The sequence below is a fragment of the Malus domestica genome, chromosome 13 (assembly GCF_042453785.1).
Source record: "Malus domestica chromosome 13, GDT2T_hap1".
Classification (NCBI taxonomy): Eukaryota; Viridiplantae; Streptophyta; class Magnoliopsida; order Rosales; family Rosaceae; genus Malus; species Malus domestica.
The window spans coordinates 22,526,926-22,549,950 of NC_091673.1; the positions used below are offsets into that span (position 1 = coordinate 22,526,926).

Here is a 23,025-nt window from a genome sequence, read left to right on the forward strand (position 1 = left end):
TACTTATATTGGCTTCGGTCGGGCGTAGGTTGGTGGCTTCGACCGTATAACATTGATACATGATACCACTATTTAGCACATTATATGATATATGTTTTATGGCATGCTAGGGTTTTCGGAAAACCTATTACTTATTATGCTATATGAGTTTTCATAAACTTTGGGAGTTAGTACGTTGATGAATAACTATTTCAGTATTATATATATATATCAACTTGATCCACTCATGTTTGTTTTTGCGCCCTATCAGGACATAGGAACGAGGCATACAATCCGAGCTACGAGGCATTCTCCTACCAGTGATATTGTGCCATCCTCTCTGCTTTGACTTCACTTGTAATAGCACATTCCGGTTGTATTTTGAATTAGATATATGCTATGAATATGTCATGCATTATCATTATCATTTTATGGACGGCTGAATACTATTATATTATGTAGTTCGAGCAAAATTTATAAGCATGTTTTCTCATGTTCTTGGCATATGCATTCATTAAATGGCTTACGTCACCCTTGGGTGTCAGCCAGCACGTGGTCATCCTGCTGTCCTCCAAACATTAGGATTGGGGTGTGTCAGTTGTTGTTAGTAGGTTCCTCGATGGTGGCTCTAATACCTTTTTTGCGGTAAGATAAAGATTCACTTCTTGAACCCACTTCAGGTAGTTTCTTCCAGATACTTCCAGAGTGGTGAAATCGAGCTTGTTCAAGTTCGATATATCCCTAAAATATAGGGTACAACAAAAAACGTGGAAAGCCATAGACATATATCGTAGAACATTCGAGTTCTACAGACATGTATTGGTTTAATTTAAGCATGAAAGCTACGGGTTCCATGTGGTATGTTTTGAATGAAAATTCGAGTTTCAAAGGCGCTAAATTCGAAACTACAGGTTCGATTTAGTTATGAATGTTCGGTTCATATATAGGGGCACCTGTAAGAACACAGAATACAATATACAATAAAGTGTGGTGAATTTGTGGATTGCTTCAGAAACCCAAATATGAGTGCATTGGGACTATGAAAGATAATCAACGGTTCAAATAAATGAAATAATTTATTGAATCGTTAATTGCCAAAAAGTGAGCTTCAAGCTAATAATTTTGGATTAATTGTCAGATTAATGGACTGCTAGTCATTTTAATTAATTCAATAGATCATAACCATACATATTTGATCGTAGAATCAAAACAATAACATTCCGGTTAATATTAGCTTAATAAATAACATCTTAAATTATAAGAGGATAGTTTAAGAAGTAGGAATGCTAAAAAATCGCATTGGGTTCGAAAAAAAAAATCGCAACCTAAGTTAGTGGGATGGGGTGCTGTGTACTGGGCAAGGCCCTAAAGGCTTATTGGGCCACGGGGTACGCTGCCAAGGCAGGCCAATCATGGATGTAGGCTATGGGCGGGTTCTGGGAAGAAAGCCTAGCAGCCAAGTTACTGGTTTGGGCCACAAAAGGCGCGGGAAATATAGGCCCAGCACATGGGCTGGGTGCATGTGAAGCCCAGTGAGAGATGGCTTCATTGTGGGTTGTTTTTGGGCAAGCCCAGCCACAAGGGTTGGCTTGTTGCGATCTCGGGCCGTGATAGATGGCGAGCCCAGCAAGCATAACTTGTTGCAAGCTAGTCGGATCATGCGGGCAAAGCCTAGCAAGCATAAGCTTGTTGAATTTGTGAAGGGTCAAGGCAAGGCAAAGCCTAGCAAGGCTTACGAACTTGCTGAAGGGTGAAGACCAACCCAGGCCAACGCCTGGTGCTATGTAGGGCGTCAAAACAACGCCGTCTTAGCTATGGCTTGGCTTCGTGCCAACCAACTCGGCAGCGCGGCATGGTGCCATGGCTCAGCCGTGAGAAATCCCAGATTTTTCCTTTTTTTTTTTTCGAAATTCTAGGGTTAATAACCTTAGTTGCTTTTAAATTAATTTTGATGCTTTGACTTACAAATTCCACATAGTATAATTGCGTAATGCATGAACAAATATATATATTGACAAAATATATGAACACATATGCAATATATATATATATATATATATATATATATATATATAATTGAAAGGAAAATATAAGAGTTAATTGTAGCTATCGTCCCTTAACTTTAACTCAATTGGAGCAATGGTCCCTCAACTAAAAATCCATTACCATTGGTCCCTCAACTCATCAAAACGTGCAGCTATCTAAAAATCCATTACCATTGGTCTCTCAACTCATCAAAACGAGCAGCTATGGTCCCTCAACTGTAATTCAATTGGAGAAATGGTCCCTTAACTTTAACCCAATTGTAGCAATGGTCATTCCAACATAACTCGTTTTGACAAAAATTTTGACGTAGTTGACGAAAATGACCATAATTACACACTTTGATGAGTTGAGAGACCCTAATTATATAAATGGTTATTCCAACATAACTTATTTTGACAAAATTTTGACGAAATTGATGAAAATGACTATAGTTACACATTTTGATAAGTTGAGGGACCAATGGTAATTGATTTTTAGTTGAGAGACAATTGCTCCAATTTGATTAAAGTTAAGCGACCATTACTATAATTTACTCAAAATATAAATATAGGGGGTTCATGCATCATTGGGAATATTTTCATGTTTCAAGGTTGTTTCAAATATCTTAATTTATTTTAAAAGAACCTGATTGGCAGAAAAGAATTGAGCCTTTGATATTGTAGAAGAAAGCCTCCTCCACGATCCTTCAGTTCCTTAGCTTCTGGCAAGAGCATGCTGATAACGTGTTGTAGGCCTAATTTACTAAACTGTATTTAGGACTAGAGAGGGAGGGGGCCGACGACAAGAGAAAGGATAAAGAGAGATGTAATTCTAAGGTGTGTGTTGTATCACCCCGTTGTGCCTTTATTTATAGTAGTAAGATAGGTTAAATCCTTACCCAAATAGGATAATATCTAACTTAGATAATATTCCAAGATATCCCTAGATACACTAGGATTTACACAATCACATTCCTAATCTAATAGGATTGCAACATAAACATAATTTTTCTAGAATAAACTCCTACGGATATGAAGTGCTTAAACTTGATTTTTGTATGTTGATAAAACAAAGTAAAAACAAAATTTGAGTTAGGTACAACTTTGCCTCTCAAATTCTAGATTTTGTTAAATCGAAACTTGATTTAGGCACAGCTTGTCACATTGTGCCTTCATAGTATCGGTACATATGAAGCACAACGGCCACACATGCTTCACGACACCCAAGTTGTATTGTCCACATGTTAGACTTGAAAAATCACCACACGTGAGGGGGCGTATTGAGAATGAATCCCACATTGATGAGAAGAGAGACCTTGCATGTGTTCATAAGTAGCTGAGCTACTCCCCCTATTGCCAATTGATTTTATGGTAGAACTTCAACTTTCTTCATAGCTCACTAAATCAAGAAGTTTAAAGTCCTTGATTAATTAAGGTGTAATTTGGCAAACCAGTTTCTCGCTTTGTGACGTGGTAGTAGAGGTGGTTGTGGTACCTTGATTAATTAAGGCGTAATTTGGTTAGCTTGTTGGATCTTTTTTTCTCTGTCACCACCGTGATCATTGATATAGAGGTGCCGGCAACAACGATGATGTCGATGATCGCGGTGGTGATAGTGGTAGGTGTGTAGCAGTGAAGGTGGCAATGGTGGCATACATGGTTTTTGTTTTGTTTTTAATACTTTCACTCGTGAAAACTCAGATACAACAACCATTGACATGAAATTTAAAATTGAGAATTCATATTATTGTTTTTTCAAATGGAATTTCTAATTTTTTATGTTTTGAATTCAAAACAAGAAATATAAACAATGTCAATTTTAAAAGACTAAGTTAATTTCACTCGTTCAAACGGTGAAACAGTCAATTTTAAAACCTATCATCATTGATTGTATGTATTCCTTTTGTTAATGAATATCGTACCTTAAAAAAAAAAAAACACCTAAACAAAGTTGGTGTGAAATAATAGAATTGGACCCCTACAGAAAGGGATTCTCTCTGAATCTCTTCCATCTAATCCTCTTCATCAAAGAATTCGAGCTTTTGAAATTTGATCAAATGACTAAAGTTATTATGAGGATAATTAGGTGGAAGGGATCCGGAGAGGATCATTTTCCGACCCTATATTTAACATCTCCAATCAAAGAGTCATTTCACCACGTAGACTAAGTAGTAGAACTTGAAGGCACAATGAAACTTCATACCCTTTTTTTTTGGAAACTAACTTGATACCTTTAGTTTGACATGAATTGATGTTAGGACTTCCTGCTGCCAAATTTGACAGAATACAAAGTGTTCATTTTATTTTTTTAATTCTTTATTATGTGGGTCCAAGGACCAATCATGGATTATGAATATTTCTTTTAATTCTTTTTTTTTTTTAAATCAAGTCGTACATTTACTATTGTAGCAAAAAACATATAAGTGAAAAAAAAAAATTGACATTGTCACATAAGGCCATCTTTAAAGAAGATGTCAAATTTTAAACATAAAATTTAAATTTAACAGCTCATTTGACATTTTGACATCTCTTAAAGTTTTTCTCTTCACCCGATACGTCAAATTTTAACATAAAGGAAACAAACTAAAATGTATAAAAATATTTAAACAGTGCATTGATAATGAAAGGAAATGAAAAGGCAATGCTTTAAACCAATAAAAAATCAATAAAAAGCATTTAATATTTAATTAAAATTTATCTGAAGCTGTTGTCAAATTTGATAGCCACCATCTTTGTTGCCATTCCACGTCATGCCACACAAGAATTGGCATTTCGGTTGGCAAACACTAATGTTATCTTTTTTTTATTGTTATAACTAATGTGGACTTTTTTTCAGTGTTATTACTGATATGTACAAATTAGCACTAATAATAAAAAAACACAGCAACAATATTTTCCAACTAAAAAACCAAATCTGATGTGGCATGACATGGATTGACTACAACTTCAAATCTTCTTTTAAAGGATCATTAAATGCATATTATTATTGTTTTTGTAAAAACAATTTTTATAATAGTTTAATATATTGTTAAAAAAAAGTTAAAAAAAAAGTTTAATATAGTAAAAAATTTAATTTGACATGTTGGGTGGAGAGAAAAAGCTTTTGATCTTCTGAGTACTCCTTATGGTCCTAGTAGCGTATTATATGTGTTTATTTGCTTAAGTTCCAAGGGATGTCAAACGCATGCTCAGTTTATCTCATGAATGCTAAAAACAGTTCAAATACACTCAAAATAGAAAAACTGTGTACTTTTGACACCATAATCTTTTGATCTTTTGAGTACACATTCTTATGGTCCCAATAGCCATTATATGTGTTGATTTGCTTAAGTTCCAATAGAGTGTCAAACGCACGCTCATTTTATCCCATGAATGTCGAAAACAGTCCAAACACATTCCAAATAGACAAACTGTGTACTTTTGACACCCAATATGCTTTTGATCTTTTGTGTACTTATTATTATGGTCCTAGTAGGGCATTATATTTGTTTATTTTCTTACATACCATTAAAAATATCAAATTGCTACATAGGCTGTAAAATTAAAATTTATGTTTAAAATTTACATCTTCTTTGAAAGAGTAATGCTAGGGAGACTAAATTTGTAGACAAAATTTTGGAAACTAAAAGACATGGAAGTTAATGATTGGTTTATTATTTAAGCGTCGATAAACATGCTCATTGCTATTGGTGACACATAATTTAATTTGCAAATTTATTTTCCAAATTTTGACTCCCTAGTATTATGCCTGGCAATTTTTGACACGACCCGTTAACCCGACACAAACCAACACGAAATTAACAGGTAGCAAATTGAATCGTAATCAGGTAACCCGATAAGCACATGTTAAGATGACGGGTTGGTCCAATTATACATGTGGGTATCCCGTTACACGATAAGAAAAATATTAATTTAATAATTTTATACCACTATAAAAACTATACTTAATAGAAGTAGGATTTAATCCAAAACTGAGTTGAAAGTTAATATATATATATATATGTGTGTGTGTGTGTGTGTTTTTTTTTTTTTTTTTTTTAAAATTAAATTTAAAAAATTGATGACCGTTGGATTGGCTAAGATTTAATCTTGGCCGTCCAATGTTTGTCTCAACCTTAAATCAGACTTTATCTCTCAGCCGTTATCTCTATCTCTCTCGATCTAAACTCTTAAATCTCAGTCTCGAACCTCAACTCCGACCAACCATGAATCCATGACCACCCTCTCCAGTCTCCCTCCACCACACCATTGTCACCACATATGACCTAGTAACCTACCGCCAGTCGATCTGCTATGTTTGTCTCTGATTCTCTCTCTCTGGATTGAGCAAATCTCGAGCCCTAATTGACGTAATAGTTGATTCTTTCGAACTACTTTCAAAATATAAGGTTTTGCTTCAAATTTGTTTTCGATTTAATATTGGTTTTGTTTCTTTAATTTCCGTTTTGAATTAGTTTTCAAAGAAATATTTATGTGGCAATGTGGTATGTGCAAATTTAGAAAATAAAATATTTCTCTTAACGGGTCATAACGAGCTGGGTTATTTTACCCGATGACCCGTCCTATTAAGAACCCATTAAGATAATAAGTGTGACACGATACGATCAGTTAAGATAACATATGTTACACGAAAGCAACATGAATACGACTTGTTTGCCAGGCCTACTTAGCATTACCCTATTTGAAGATGTTCTAAGCCTTTAAATTAATATTTGTTATTCATCTTTTGACATCTCTCATTTGGGGATAATGTGCTAGGTGAAAAGAAAAAAAAAGAAAAAAAAAAGAAAAAAAAAAGAAAACGAAAAAAGGAGAAAATTCGTTCATAAATTAGTTGAGAGCAGTTTCGTCTTTTCCTTTCCCTCCATCCCTGTATTAATGCCGTATTAATGCCGCGTAATCCTTTGTAATTATTGTCGCTTCAACTCCGACCCTCTATTCTCTCTCTCTCTCTCTCTCTCTCTCAACACCAACCATCAAAACCCCAGCTCCTAAATCCATTTTCCTCTTTCCGATTTTAAAAACAGCAAATGTACCCAGTTTGCTATATCTTTTCTTCTTTTGCATGTTCATGTTCATGTTCGTTTTTCATTTTTCATATCCCTTCGTCAGCTTTGGCTCTCAGATTTTTATTTTCTTCAATACTGTATGCTAGTTGTTTGTCAAAAGTACACGGAATAACCATATTAATATGTGAAATTATTTGTTTATGTGGCGAGGAAACGGATATTGCGTTGGTTTGATCATTGTAAATCGTTTCTCCATTGATAATCAGCTTTGCACCATGTTGTCAGGCTAACTTTTATTATGAAAACCTGATGATGGTTCATATTTGTGATGATACGCGATCTTGTTGGTTTCGGATGTTCTTGAATGGTGACTTTTATGAAGACAGAAATTATGGATATCACCCGTCAAGGAATTTGTACAGAGTCCAGCAATTTGGAATTTAATGTCAAGTTCACTCTGGAATTTGTTCTGAAAGAAGAATTAGAAGGTATGTCATGGAGGGCCAGAGAGTGTTCGTAGGTGCATCATGGGATGAATTTTAAAGATAGATTTATTTATTTGTTTTGAGCATTGTTTGGTTAAAAACATTTTGGAATTATTATTTTCATCAAGGACTTAAAGCTGAAAGGCGATGGGGTGTTCATAGATAAGCTTTAGATGAAGTGGAACTTCTTTTGAGACCATGACTGGTGAGGTTCCTGGTACTTCTGGTCGACAGTTTTGCAGAGATACAACCAATGATGTTCGAAGTGACAGAAATGCTGCGGACGAAAATTTGACTAATATTTGTCTACAGACCGGTGAGGAATTTTCAATGGAGTTTCTGCAGGATCGTATTGCACAAAGAAGATTAGCCCCTGTACTGACTGGCATTGATCTGCGCCAGTCTGAAAGGTTGGGTTCTAATATACACCAAAACCCTAAACTGCTTTACGAGGATCTTGGTAGCGTTATGGGGATGAAGAGAATAGATTCCGATTGCAGTTCAGAGTTCTCGGATTTTAGTCCAGTTGCTCCAAAAGGTTTTCTAGCGGACACAGAGAAAAATGTTTATCCTAGTAACATGAGCAGATACCACTGGGAATATGGTGCCATGGGAAAAGCATCGAGTAAGTTTGCTGATGAAGTTAATCGCGATCGGGTTATTCCAAGACCAACTACTCCACCTTTTTATGTTGTGGACTCCCCTCAATCATACACTCCTTATGGTCAAGTATTTGCTGAAGGTTCTTTCTCTTTCAAAATGAAATTTCTCTGCAGCTTTGGGGGAAGAATATTACCTCGGCCCAATGATGGGAAACTCCGATATGTAGGTGGAGATACACGGATTTTATCTATTCGCGAAGGCACCAATTTTGAGGAACTAATGAAGAAGACATTTGTAATTTGCAACCAACATCACACCATCAAGTACCAGCTTCCCGGTGAGGATCTTGATGCACTTGTATCCGTTTGTTCCGATGAGGACCTTCTTCATATGATAGAGGAATATCATGAGCTACAGAGAACAGAGGGTTCTCAAAGACTGAGGCTCTTCCTTGTACCTTTAACTGAAACAGAGAGCCCAAGTTCTGTCGAGGCAAGGGTAACACATCCAATCGGTGCTGACTGCGAATTTGTTTTCGCTGTTAATGGTATGTTAGACCCAAGTCCTCAGAAAAGCTCTAGCGAGCAAAGTTTGGCCAGCCAGAATGGAAATCCATCAGATTATAGTCCAACCTTTCATAGAGACTCTCCTACCGGTGCATATTTTGAGACCAAAGACTATAGCCCTTGTTCCTCAAGTGCAGTGGGCACATTAACTAAACCTGCTCCTCAGTTCTTAGCTACTCTTCAGATCCCAAAGAAGTCTTTTAATCAATCCCCTCCCATATCCCCGGTTCCACTTCAACACAGAGATCCCAAGAGTTCCAATGTGCAGCTTTATTTGGACCAATCATATTGTGACGGTAATGCAGGCATTGCTCCTTATGGTATGGAAAAATATCCATGTGACAATACCTATTATCTTGATGCGGGAGGTTATAACAATAATCTGCATCACGGGCCTCCATTGTTAAATCATCATCATCATAACCAATATTTGGCTGAAACTTATAGGGCTAAAAAGTCTCACATTCTGCACTCCCACAATCGTAGTTTTAGCGAAAATTTTGTGCCTTCTGCACAGTATGGCAAAAGTGGTATGGAATCTGAGAGACTTGTGATTCTGGAAAAGGCCCTCCATTCGGAAAAGTCTCTCTCTCGTCCTGAAGATAGAGAGGGACTATCTTCAGGGTCTGGGGAAAGAGATGCTTCTTACCACAGAATAATGCATGCAGTACTTTCTGACTCTCAGTTGCAGGAACATGTTCAGAGGTACACCGAAGGAGAAGTTATCCCAGTGTCCTCACTGAAATACAGACTAGAAAAATCACCTTCATTGAAGATACAAAGGTCCTCGCAAGAACGGTCTGTGCAACAGGAAGTGATTCTTGATGGGAAACATCAAATTGCTAAACATGGTAATCAATTCACGATCAGGAAACCTGACCAATGTAAAGAGGAACGAGGTCTGGAGATGTTGAACCAGACGGACAGGAATGACACTGGTGCTGATAAAAAATGGAAATACTTTGAAGGAAATGTTGAAGTTACATCAAATGATATTGTCATAGAATTTAAGAAGGAACAAAATGCAAACTGCCTTCTCAGTGATTGCTTAGCCATGGAACATTCACAGTTCCCTGAAAGTGGGATTTTTGGTTCATCAAACCCTGAAACTGAAGGTTCTGAAGATACTACGGGCCCCCAAGGCTATGGATTTGACACAACTTCTCAGTTTTCTCTTAGGAACCAAAACTGTACTAGAGATCAGCAGTGTGCTACAGTTGAGACGGTAAGCAGTCAAACAGTTTCTCATCAGTCACGTGAACGACTACCTGTTGCATCTCAGGAGTTCTTAGTCTCAACATCTGTAAGTACTCAGCCCTTTGAGTTTATTTATTTATTGCTTTGAATCTCTGCCTCAAGTCTCCTGATATTTTTATTTCAACTGTTGGAACCTGTTCAGAAATTGGCTACAACTGCTGCACCAGACAGAGAATTTTCTCTCCATGATAAGGAGTCAAGAAATTATCCTGAGTATTTGGTTGAAAACATATGTCTCAACAAACAGTTTTCTGAAGTAACCAACTGTGAAGGTGCTCTCCCTGCCCAATCACAGCCACTGGATAATCGGCATGACAACAAGGTGACGGACTCAGTGATAATTGTAGAAGACTTGACTAATAATACACCACCCGGTATCCCTGCCTCCAAAGTGGTCTATAATGTTTCGCATATAGAAGATGAGGCCAGTGATGATTGTTCATCAACTGGAGAAACAGAGACTGGAAGTTCAGCTACAGCATCTGATAACAAGGTAAGCTCCCTATTAAAATTTGAGCAATGATTTTATGGAACTTTTCGATGGTAAACTTGAAGTCCTATTTTCTATTTTATAGGCTGTGACAGCTGACGGAAGTCATAGGCATGGCACTATTAGCGATGTTGCAATAGCTGAAATGGAAGCAGGCATCTATGGTTTGCAGGTTGAGAACTACTATCTTGATTGATATATTCATGATCGGATGTTAATTCTCTCTTCTCTACATATTATGAATGCTTAGTTTGTTTCTCTACCATGCAATTTTGTTTTTCGTGCAACTCTCTTATACCATCTTTAATGTAAAATCATCTACCCTATATACAGATCATAAAGAATGATGATCTCGAAGAACTGCAAGAGTTAGGATCTGGTACATATGGAACTGTCTATCATGGAAAGTGGAGAGGAACAGATGTTGCAATTAAGAGGATAAAAAAGAGTTGTTTCTCCGGCAGATCATCAGAGCAAGATCGACTGGTTAGTCTTCAATTTTCGGAATTTCATATCTAATTACAGTACATATTGGGATCATTTGTAATGTAAATTATATCATAATGTGCAGGCTATTCACAACCAAAAACTAAAGAAAACTATTCAATTATATACTAAACTTATGTTACAGCTTCCCAATGCCTCGAGATATGCATACAAAATATCTTGGGGTTAAATGTAGATCCAACATTTTGAATATTTTCACAATGAAAACGCAAACATCCCTTGTTTTGACAGACTAAGGACTTCTGGAGAGAGGCAAAGATTCTGTCAACCCTTCACCATCCCAATGTTGTAGCATTCTATGGAGTGGTGCCTGATGGGCCTGGGGGGACGTTAGCAACTGTAGCTGAATTCATGGTGAATGGATCGTTGAGGCATGTCCTAATAAGGAAAGATAGGTTAGTTGATCCATCTTTGTTTTGATCAATATATCCTCTGACATGAAAAAGATTTATGCAGTCTTCAGATTCGTCATGCAGAGTGCTTGATCGTCAAAAGAGGCTCATATTCTTAATGGACACAGCTTTTGGCATGGAGTATTTGCATTTGAAAAATATTGTTCACTTTGATTTGAAGTGTGACAATTTACTAGTTAATTTGAGGGATCCCGAACGGCCCATATGCAAGGTAATTTGTTCAATACAAAATTTAGCATACCCTTCTTGTCTTCTGTATTTTTTACTTTTTTATTTTTTATTTTTGACAATGGATTCAGACATAATTACTAGTTTCGCTATGTTTTTCAATTAAAAAGTAGTTCTTTTAAAAATAGTCCTTTTATTCACCAGGCAAGAATGCCTCTTTGTACATGGAAGGTACTATACAGTTCTCCTTGGTGGTTATATTATGCTTTGCAGGTTGGAGATTTTGGTTTATCAAGAATTAAGCGCAACACACTAGTATCTGGTGGTGTTCGAGGAACCCTTCCGTGGATGGCACCAGAACTATTAAATGGTAGCAGTAACCGGGTCTCTGAGAAGGTTAGGAACTTGGAATATCATTTTTATGAATGGGGCTGAGCAAATCATGCCTAAAAATTTTAACTTGATCATGTGGCTGTCCATTCTTTGACAGGTTGATGTCTTCTCATTTGGTATTGTAATGTGGGAGATCCTGACTGGGGAGGAACCGTACGCTAACATGCACTGTGGTGCTATCATAGGTAAGTTTTTCTAGCATATTGCTTAAAGAGTGGTTTTATCTAAATTTATTCTTAAACGCGTTGAGAAACTTCATTCTGCCTAAATGTAGTATGAAAAACGTATGATTTCAGCATCCCTGCATAAACTGTTACCTTCCACTTTGAAACTTGATTTGTTATTGTTTTATCTGAATTACTGAATTTCTATTTTCATCAACTTCCATTGAAGGGGGAATTGTAAATAACACACTGAGGCCTTCTATTCCAAAGCGCTGTGATTCTGAATGGAAAAAACTAATGGAACAGTGCTGGTCGCCGGATCCTGCTGATCGTCCATCATTCACAGAGATAACACATAGGCTGCGTGACATGTCAATGGCACTCCAGAAAAAGCGGCCCAGTCTTGCAAGTAGATGAAACGTAAAATCGCATGTAAGTCAGACTCACTAACATAGAAATAGTTTCGGCATAATACAATCACTATCCCTGTAAATTTTGACCTTCGTAGAATGAATACATGAACGAAATCTATAAATTCCCTTTAGTTCGAACTTGGCATATTAAGGAGTTAAGTTGTTGGTGTCAAAATTCACATTTTTCATCTTTTCATTTGATATTACAACTTTGAAACATTCCTATACACAATTTTGTTATCTGGATACTGGAAGTATTTTATGGTGCGGTTTGTAGTCAGAAAAAGTATACATGCTTAAAACATGTTTTGTGGAATTTGTTATAAATTGTGCATTCTAAGCAAATCGTTACACACCAAGAAGAAAGATGATGAAAAGAAGAAGCTTTCTGAATTTGACAAATCGTTTTCCATTTAGATATATGATGTTCTTGTTCATATACCTTCATATACAAACCCCAGCAAACTATGCGTTGAAGCTTAGCAAGTGGGAAATATGTTGTTCTTCATCATCGCCACTTCCTATCAATATCTGTCGGACTGATTGTCTTCTCTATATCATCTTCTTGAAAAACTGATACACAAAAGGAAAACAAATACTAATTAACATCTATGTTTAGTGGCTAATCCTATCCTAAATAAATGCCTACGCATTATAAGAAGCATAGGCATATATTACTCAATGATCGATCGATACACAGATCGACAACGCTATAATATGGAATATAATTACTACTTTTTATGTAGTTCATCAATGCATCGTGGTTTGCTTGGTTTCTTATGGAATGGAAGCCAAGTCCCACAAAAAACTCAAACATTAGACATGCTCGCTCATTCACATTGTGTTGCAAGCAAGGTATTAAATATCGGTAATATCGGAAATATCGGTAGTCTGAAAACACGGAAATATCGATGGAAATATCGGGATAATATCGATATCGATAAAAATTACATGGAAACCACGGAAATTGTAAGAAAAACTTGGAAATTTTTATTGAAACTTTGCAGGATGTTTATTTAGTCAATTATCTATTAGTTTATCACAAAAAATTGGAAGGAAATGCATTGCATGATGGATTTAACATTATCAAGTTGATTATATAGCGAGCTGACAAACATTGTGAGTGTAGAAAATATGTAGTAATTAATGAAAGAAGTCTAAACACACCATAATCATTTATATATAATAAATTAGTACAATATTTTACACTTTATACATTGCATGGTAAGATACATGAGTGACTTAGTACCACATAGAGTTCCTATGAGGTTCAAATTTTTCACTATCTTCATCATCTCTATGTCCATACCTAAATGTTTCTCTATCATAAATAACTAATGTAGCACACATAAATCATCACCAACCATCAAGGCATGACTACATCATAAATCATAATATATTAACATATGAGTATACTATGTTAGGCATACCATTGTTGAAATTAAGTAAAACCAAACGATGAAGATCATTGGATTTTTTTTTAAGAGATTAAACAAGCATCGGTTATCAAACCATATTATGATATCCTTTTCAATTTCACACCAAGCACAAAAGCATATAAGTTCCAAAACTTACTCTATGTAACAAACTCAAATATCAATTTTACACCAGCCATATTGGAGCCTTCACACGTTCCAAATTATTTAGAAGACTTAAATTGTTTTATCAACAAGATAATGAGCATTCAAATGTAAATACCTAATGTAGCAAATTAACATAACTACGTAGATAAAACTTGGATAAAATCAACTACCTAAATCATAAAACACACCTCACAAAAATATAAAATTCATCCTATATATTTTGATCACCCTCTAATCTTATTTAATTAAAAAAAAACTACTCCCCCAAAACTCACACTGCCATTTGCACCAAACCACATTATCCATCATTCGAAGAAAACAAATTAAAACACACAAACCAACAAAAGGTCGATGACATATCACTGAACACTCCAGCTCCTCTCTCACCATGCAGACTCTCACTCTCCACGCATCCAACAGGTGTCCCTGACTCCCTCCACGTGTCCCCTCCACCGATGTCTTTCTCTTCCTTTAAACCCAAACCCTCCTCCTCATCTTCTTCTCACTCTCATTTCGCGACCTCCGCCGACAACAAGCACAGATCTCCCACGTCTCTCGATCCTTCTCCCACACACACATACACACACGCACAGAGACCCAAGGTCTCTCGATCCTTCTCCCACTCCCACACACACACACAGAGACCCACATCGGCAGATCGGCTTCTACTTCTCCCTCGTCGCCGCCGTCTCTCTCCTTTCTCTCTGCACCGAGGGTCCGAGACCCACATACACACACGCACACCCATCATCATCAGCAACCTCGTCTTTCTCCCTCTCCTTCTCGTCTCTGCAACTCGGCGAACTCCGGCGAGGCCGTGGGTGTCGACTCACTTTCCGAACACCTCCGACCGTTTCACGGCAAACTTCATATATAAAAACGTTCATCTTGTCTTCTATTTCATTTTCATACCTAGATCGGAGTCTAGGGTCCTGTTTTACACTCTGCCGGAGCTTCTACAGCTCTGGCGTTCTTCTCCGAGTATTCCCATTCCGATATTATCGATAATTTCGATAATATCGCGATATTATCCCGAAAACCATTTGGATAGTGAAAAAAATTTCGGTTCCCCTAAAAACCGATAATATCGGCGATATATCGCCGATATTATTGGCATTTCGGACCATGGTTGCAAGCTATTGGATGCCACATGTAGGGTTAGCTAATTGCTTTGCTATAATACGTATTTGTTTAAACATTTACCATTGTCATTTAGTACTATGGTCTAGTGGTGTTCCTCTTTGCTTGTAAGTGAGCGGTCTTTGATTCGATTCTCGCAAAAAATGAATTTGAACCACATTATTGCTAGCTCATTATGAGACTTAGCTCACTCCCCCACCCCTTAGTATGGATAATATTGTTTGTTAAAAAAAAAAAAGAAAAAAAAAAGGGAGAAGAACACATGTACATGACGATAACCAATTGAGGTCATCTATATATAATGTCCTTTAAGAGAAGGGATCCCCATTTTTTGAAAAAAAAAAGTAGGGATTAATTGTGCAACCCACTCCAGATCAAACTTCAACGATCTAAATCGTTTATTTTGTAAGTCTGGATTCATAGACTATCTTTGCAAAAATTCAATTCAATCCAAAACCATTTGTGCCTATTTAATTGTCACGATAAAATTTCAATGTTTCTTAAAACATAGTATTCGTCAAATTTTTAAGACTCAATTTAATTGCCCCAAATATTTCCAATTTAGCTAATATTTTGTAAGGATAATCCATGAGGTGTAACTTGAAAAATAGAGAATTATGATAGTTGAATTTCGATGTAGTGTGAGCTTTACAACTAATTCCCATCTCTTTGGAAAAAATAACGATCACTCTACTTAAAGGCTTTGCCTATATATATGCTCCGGCAATTGCGAAATATTTTGTGGGACTTGCATGTTAGCTTGTTTAATTAATAATTTATTTAGTCAAAGGTCAATAGATTCTTTACTAATTAGCCATATATTAATGATCATCATTTGTTTTGGACATAATCAATAAAATATTTATAATAATTAGACATTGGTCAATGAAGCATGTCACATAGGTTTAGACTAATTAGAAAATAACTATTCAACCACTCTCACTTCAATTTATAGTGTTCCTTCTCTCCTCCTTCTCTTTTTCCTTATCTACTCCCTTCTCTTGACTTTCTCTTATGTCTCTCTTTCTCCTTCTATCTCTTCACTCTATGATGTCCTCTCATCCCCTCTCTCCCATATTTTTCTCCTATGAAGAAGAAAAGGTCATTGATAATGGCGAGTAGCACCAGCTCCCAACGGCTCAGTCGATCAGTGATTATGACATCATGATTGACATAATTTCTTGCTGAACCATCAACGACCTCCACGAGAACGTGAAGCGGATGGTAGCAACGAGTTTTGGGAAGGAGTAGTCACACATCAGCAACCGAAGAGAGTTTCTAGAAGAAAGCTTGTCGGGATTAAGGTCGTAAAAGTTAAACTTGAGTATTGATGAGGCTTAGAAGACGTCATGGAATGAGCTTAAGGATGAAATGGAGCGATGATTCAAATCTGCGAAATTCGTGCTTCGAATTTTCTGCCATTTTTGTTATTTAATTTTGTATTTGAATTTGTGTTTGGATTGGTGGAAGGCAATGCTTGCATCTGTAGGAAACTTGAAGACAATTCATAAGCAAACATAACTAAAAAAATGGAAACTGCATTGCAGAGTATGATCTTAATGTAAAATCAAACACAGAAACAGACACTGCATTGCATTAAAAGGTTTGAATCCAAATGTAAAAGCGAAACCAGAAATAGACACTGCATTGCAAAGTCTGAACTTAATGTAAAAGCAAAACCAAATTTAGAGACTACAACGCTGAGTCTAAACCTGAAAGTATAGGGTAAACCAGAAATGAACACTACAATGTAGCATCTAAATCCAAATGTAAAAAAAAACAAAATCAGGAAATAGACATTATTGCAGTTTCTGAATCCATAGAGTCGCGTGATGAATGAAGTATAGAGATGTGTGAGTGATGTGTGGGATTGACCTAAATGGACATTGCAACGCAACACCAAGATCTAAATGTAGAAAACAAAATAGAAAATAGACATTGCAATGCATTGTCTAAATCCACAAAGTCGCACAAGGTGTGAAACATATTAGACGTGGGAGTGATGCATGAGATTTACCTAATAAGAAATAAAAAAACTTGAACGTTGCCAGTTGTTATGCATGAATTAGTAAATATTGTTTGTTTGATGTCTTATAGACTATAGTGTATCAGAAGTGTTTGTACCATACTTGACAAATCCCGAAACTACTGAGCACTGGTCAACGTTATATCGTCAAGGACCCAGAATAGTCTCCCTCAAACCAGGAGGCCAATCACAATGCGACACGTGTCGACATCAGAAGCCAATCATAGCGGGACATGTGTTAGCATCAGAAGCCAATCACAACATGACACGTGTCAATGTCAGAATGAAACTAGAAACTCTCTTCTATAAATAGAGATCATTCTCTCACAATATTTCCTAATGTCATTTGTACTAAATCATTCACTAGTACTCACTAAAGGAGAGCTTGAACCTATATACTTGTGTAAACCCTTCACAATTAATGAGAACTCTTCTACTCCGTGGACGTAGCCAATCTGGGTGAACCATGTATATCTTGTATTTGTTTCCCTGTCCCTATCCATTTACATACTTATCCACACTAGTGACAGGAGCAATCTAACGAAGGTCACAAACTTAACACTTTTTGTTGTACCAAAGTCCTCACTGATTTTGTGCATCAACAAGAAGCTTCACTGGCATATTTACAATTACAATATATTTTATTGTGTTATAAACTTTCTAGTTTAAGTGTGATTGTGTAAATCCTAGATTAAATTTGATTCTAGTTATTCTTTCCTATATGGACTTGTATTCCTTGGGGATGAAGGATTTCTTCTCTTTCTTAGTACTATAAATAAAGGCACTACTATGTAGGGAGGAATAACACACACATTCCTTTACACAATTCTACAAACACATCTCTTTTTTTTTTCTCTCTACCGCTGGCCCCCTTCCCATTGTCAAATAAAATAGGCTACAACACGTTATCAGCACGTTCCTACCGCTGCGCTTAGGAATCTAACGTGGAAGCTTTATGCATCAAACCAGTTCATCCATATCATCACGCAATCAGATTCTTCCAAAACAACAATTTGTATCTAGATATTTTTGCAATCCTGATAGCATAAACATTCACCATAATGCATGACCCAACTTTACGTTTTTCGAATTTTAGATTCTACATAAATTGTGTATGCATTATATTCATAATTGTTGAATTATGTGAATTTGATATTGTCATGAATTGCATCAAATAAATGCTCATGCATTAAATTATATATCATATATGCCTTGAATTAATTGAAAAAAAAAAGAAAAAAATAATTTGCAAACGTAATCTAGGTTTTTCGAACCTTAACCCGAGCCCACAACCAAAGCCCGAAGCTCACAACTTCTGGAACTCAACCCAAAAATACCCTAATGCCCTTCCCGACGTCACACGCATGGCCTACAGCCATTCCCAGCCACTACAGTTGCCATCCCCGACGACCTGCAATTGTCGCCAAACTTATTTTTGGCTAAGATTGGTCTAAATCTCCCCGAATTTTGAAAAACCAAATTCAAATTCTAAGTTTTTGTTTTTGTTTTTGGATGTCGAGACCCTTCTCCGTCACTCCATCCAAGTTCCATGTCAAGCCCTTGACTCACACCGAGTTCTTTTGACCAAAACACAGTCGCCTGAAACGGTAACGCCGACCTTCGTCCCCGATTACCACACCCAGCAATGTTGGGGTGTTCGGTTGGCTGAAACTGAAGCCCAATTAGGCTGGCCCCCTTAGCCTGTGAATGAAAAAAAAAATTCATACCTAGGCTCGCCTGATAATGCCCAAGCCACGATTCGACCCTTAACGCAACACCAGCCCGCAGGGTTATGGTGTCTTTGCGTCTGCGTCACACTAGATTCCAGCTCGAAGCCTAGAACATCAGTGCACTGCACTATGAAGCACCAAAGTGCGCCTTCGAGTGGGCTTACAATCCCAGTTTGCTTCTTGCCGCACTTGATCAATGCCTCCATGAGCCTCTCATTTTTTGGCCTATTACTGTAGCTCGTTTGCTGCTAATTGGGCTGGCAACCTAACCATATTGGGGCCTAATCAGCCGAATCAATTCCAGCCCAGTTTCTGGGCCTAGACCGCACGACTCAAATTTACTCAGCCTACCTGTGGGCTTTGGTCCAAGTTTTTGGGCCTCGAGTTTAGTTGCCTAATTATTTTAGGCCCAATGGGTCTTATATTTTTTCACCCACACTTTAAGTTTGGCCCGAAGTCCAATTAATTAATTAAATTATAATCATAGACTCTAAGTTCTATTTGCATATTTTCTTGTTGCATATTTATGTGTGTATATATATATATGCGTTTGTCTGTAGGAACATATGAACCTAAAGTTCATAATTATTTCGAAACCTGAAGTTTCTAAAAACATGCCTTGTTTGAAAACCTGAAGTTTTGCTTAAAAACCTGAAGTTTTGCTTAAAAATATCACCCATGAAAACCCGAAGTTTTTTCATGCGAATTTTAACCAATACATGTCTATTAGAACCTGAATGTTCTACTCCTATGTGAATGAATTGATTTTTCTCCATTGCACTAACCACATCTTATCCATTTATTTTATGATAAGAACATGTCGAATTTGAACAAACTCAACTTCACTACTTTGGAGGTATCTAGAAGGAATTACCTTAAGTGGGTCCAAGATGTGAAGCTTCACCTTACTGCAAAGAATTTGCGTCCTACCATTGAAGATGATGAGGATCCATGAGCACTATAAGTCGCTTTGGTTGATTGTTTTGATCACCAAAAGGACATCTTCTTACCGAAAGTAAGACGTGATAGCAGCATTTGCACTTCTAAGACTTTAAATCTGTGAATGAATATAATTTTGAAGTTTGTCGAATCCGATCACTTCTCAAGTTTTGTAACGAGACTTTGACCGAAGAGGATCTCTCGGAGAAGACCCATTCGACATTCTTTGCTACTAATATTATCCTGCAACAACAATATAGAGCTCAGAAGTTCACTAAGTTTTTAGATTTGATCTCTGTTTTACTTCTTGCTGAAAAACAGAATTAGTTGTTGATGAAAAACCATCAAGCTCGACCAACTGGGGCGACTGCTATGCTTGAAGCACACTAAAGCACGAATCAACGCCCAAAACGCCATAATAGGCGTGGTAGGGGTGGCCAGAAGCCACCTTGCCAAGGTCAACAGAGCCAATGCCCATTTAAGGGAGGAAACAAAGCCCAGAAGCACTCTAACCTCACTCCCAAAGCCCCAAACTTCAAGAATAAGGGCAAAGCACCTGAAACCATGGATGTGGATATGTGTTATCGCTGTGGTTCAAAGGACCATTGGTCCCGTGTTTTCCGAACTCCCTAGAAGGTTGTAGCTGAATATCATTCTTATCGTCAAAAGTTGGAATCAAACTTTATGCAAGTGGACGAATCGGAGAGTACCAAAATGGAGGTTTCTGACTTTCAAGAGGCCGTTACCCCTATGGAAGATTAGAATCTTAGACATAAACTATTTTTCTAGTTGAAATTTAGACATTGGGGCCGAATTCCACCTAATGGCCGAACCCCCTTGTGTTTTTGGTTAATTTTGAACAATTTTTCTTTATGTTTGGATTATTTGTTGGTGATTTGTTTTTGGATATTAAGTTTTTAATTAATTACCATCCTTGAATACTTAAAATTATTTTGAATGGATATTTGTTTTTAGAACTTTTATGCATGTGACCGATTTAAATTAATTTTTCATTCTAGGTATGACTGGTGGGGAAGTTAGTTGTTTGGCAAATAGTGCAACCACGCACACCGTTTTGCGTGAACGCATCTATTTCACTAACTTCATACCTAAGAATGCATCTCTGACAATCCTTTCAGGCCTATCTAACCTAATCGAAGGATACGGTAAGACACATATGATGTTGTCCAATGGTACAATTTTGACCATTGATGAGGCACTTTATTCTTCGCATTCTGGAAGAATGTTGTTGAATTTTAAGGACAATAGAGATAAAAATTACCACGCTGAAACCTATGTAGAAAACGGAGTTGAATTTCTATGCATAACTTCCTATGAATATGGGCAAAAGCGTATTCTAGAGAAGATGGAGCGTATCCCGAGTGGTCTGTATATTACGACCATACGCCTCATAGAAAGCCACTATGTGGTCGGCCCTACCTCTGGGATCACGCACAAAATTACACTTTGACATGATCGTTTAGGACACCCTGGATGAACAACGATGCGACGTATTTTTAAATCATCACACAGGCATCCACTAACCCGAAGTTTAGGTTCGATTCAAGGAATTGAATGTCAAACATGTTCAATAGGAAAGCTTATTATTAAGCCTTCTTATGACAAGATTTGTTCGAATCCTCTTATTTTTCTACAAAGGAATCAGGGGGATATTTATGGACTGATTCACACTTCATGCAGACCATTTAGATATTTTATGATTTTCGTTGACGCTTCCACACGTTGTTCACATGTGTGCTTTTGTCCACAAGGAATGCTACATTCTCTAAACTATTGGCTCAAGTTATCAAGCTCAGGGCTCACTATCCTGATTATCCGATCAAATCTATTCGATTGGATAATGCTGGAGAATTCACATTTAAAACTTTTGATGACTATTGCCTTTCGGTTAGGGTTGAAGTTGAACATCTTGTACCCCATGTTCACACCCAGAACGACCTGAGGCCTAATTGTTGCTTAGGGCCATGCAATATTGCACGCAGCTATGTTGGTCTGCCTGAAGCTTGTTGCTACCCAACCATATAGCGTTCTTCAGTTGGTTACCGGATACGAACTCGACATATTGCATCTATGAGTTTTTTGTTGTGCGGCCTATAAGTCGATTTCACCACCCTTACGTACAAAAATGGGGCCTTAACAAAGGATTGGAATCTATGTCGGATATGATTCTCCTTTGATCATTCGTTACTTAGAACCTTTAACAGGCGATCTGTTTACCGCTCATTTCACAGATTGTTACTTCTATGAGACAATATTCTCGTCGTTAGGGGGAGATAAGAGCGTCAACGTTCCTGAAAAATGACGTGAATTATCGTGGACAACTCCCACTTTGTCTCATTTAGATCCTCGCATCTCTCAATCTGAAACTGAAGTGCAGTGCATATTAGATCTCCAGAGCATAGCTCAAAGCATGCCAGATACTTTCACCAATCTAGCGCGAGTGACAAGATCACATATTCCAGCTGCGAATGTGCCTGCAAAGATGGATGTACCAAATGTATGACGAACTTCCCTCCTAGAAACCTAGGACGCCAACTTTGGTGATCCACATACATTAGCGGCTAGCCAATCATCTTCCCTTACACAAAAACGTGGCAGACCTATTGGTTCTAAGGATTCACACCCCTGGAAAAGGAAACCCACAACACAGGCACCTGAAGAACTTATCGTGAATCTGACTGTCACTTACTCATTCTATCTAACTCATGAGGAAATTCTAGATTACGGAAGTGTTCTTAAAGAGACAAATCCATCTCCAGAGAATCGTGAGATTTCGGTCTATTATGCTAGCTTAGATGATGTTTAGTGTAGAAATGAGATGATCATCGACGATGCATTAGCATATGCAGTAGCCACTGAGATCATGTTAAGCGATGACATTGAACCCCGTTTCGTTGATGAATGTCGACATAGAACCGATTGGTCAAACTGGAAACAAGCAATCCAAGTTGAACTCGATTCGCTTGCAAAACATAAGGTGGTTGAACCTATAGCTTCTACTCCTCCACATGTGAAGCCCGTTGGCTACAAGTGGGTTTTCGTTCGGAAGCGTAATGAGAATAACAAAATTGTGCGTTACAAAGCTCATCTTGTTGTGCAAGGCTTTTCACAACGC

The 23,025-nt window shown here is 37.3% G+C and overlaps 1 protein-coding gene across 1 annotated transcript; it reads left to right on the plus strand.

The window, feature by feature from the left end:
* The first annotated feature begins 6,894 nt into the window (after nt 1-6,894).
* On the plus strand, nt 6,895-12,646 carry LOC103424182 (uncharacterized). Its single transcript, XM_070811184.1, has 10 exons — nt 6,895-7,500; nt 7,626-9,969; nt 10,066-10,416; nt 10,499-10,585; nt 10,747-10,899; nt 11,152-11,315; nt 11,397-11,544; nt 11,775-11,897; nt 11,992-12,079; nt 12,288-12,646. Exons 2-10 carry the CDS (start codon nt 7,696-7,698, stop codon nt 12,473-12,475), a joined length of 3,576 nt encoding a protein of 1,191 aa, XP_070667285.1. The 5' UTR covers nt 6,895-7,500; nt 7,626-7,695; the 3' UTR covers nt 12,476-12,646.
* The last annotated feature ends 10,379 nt before the right edge of the window (nt 12,647-23,025 follow it).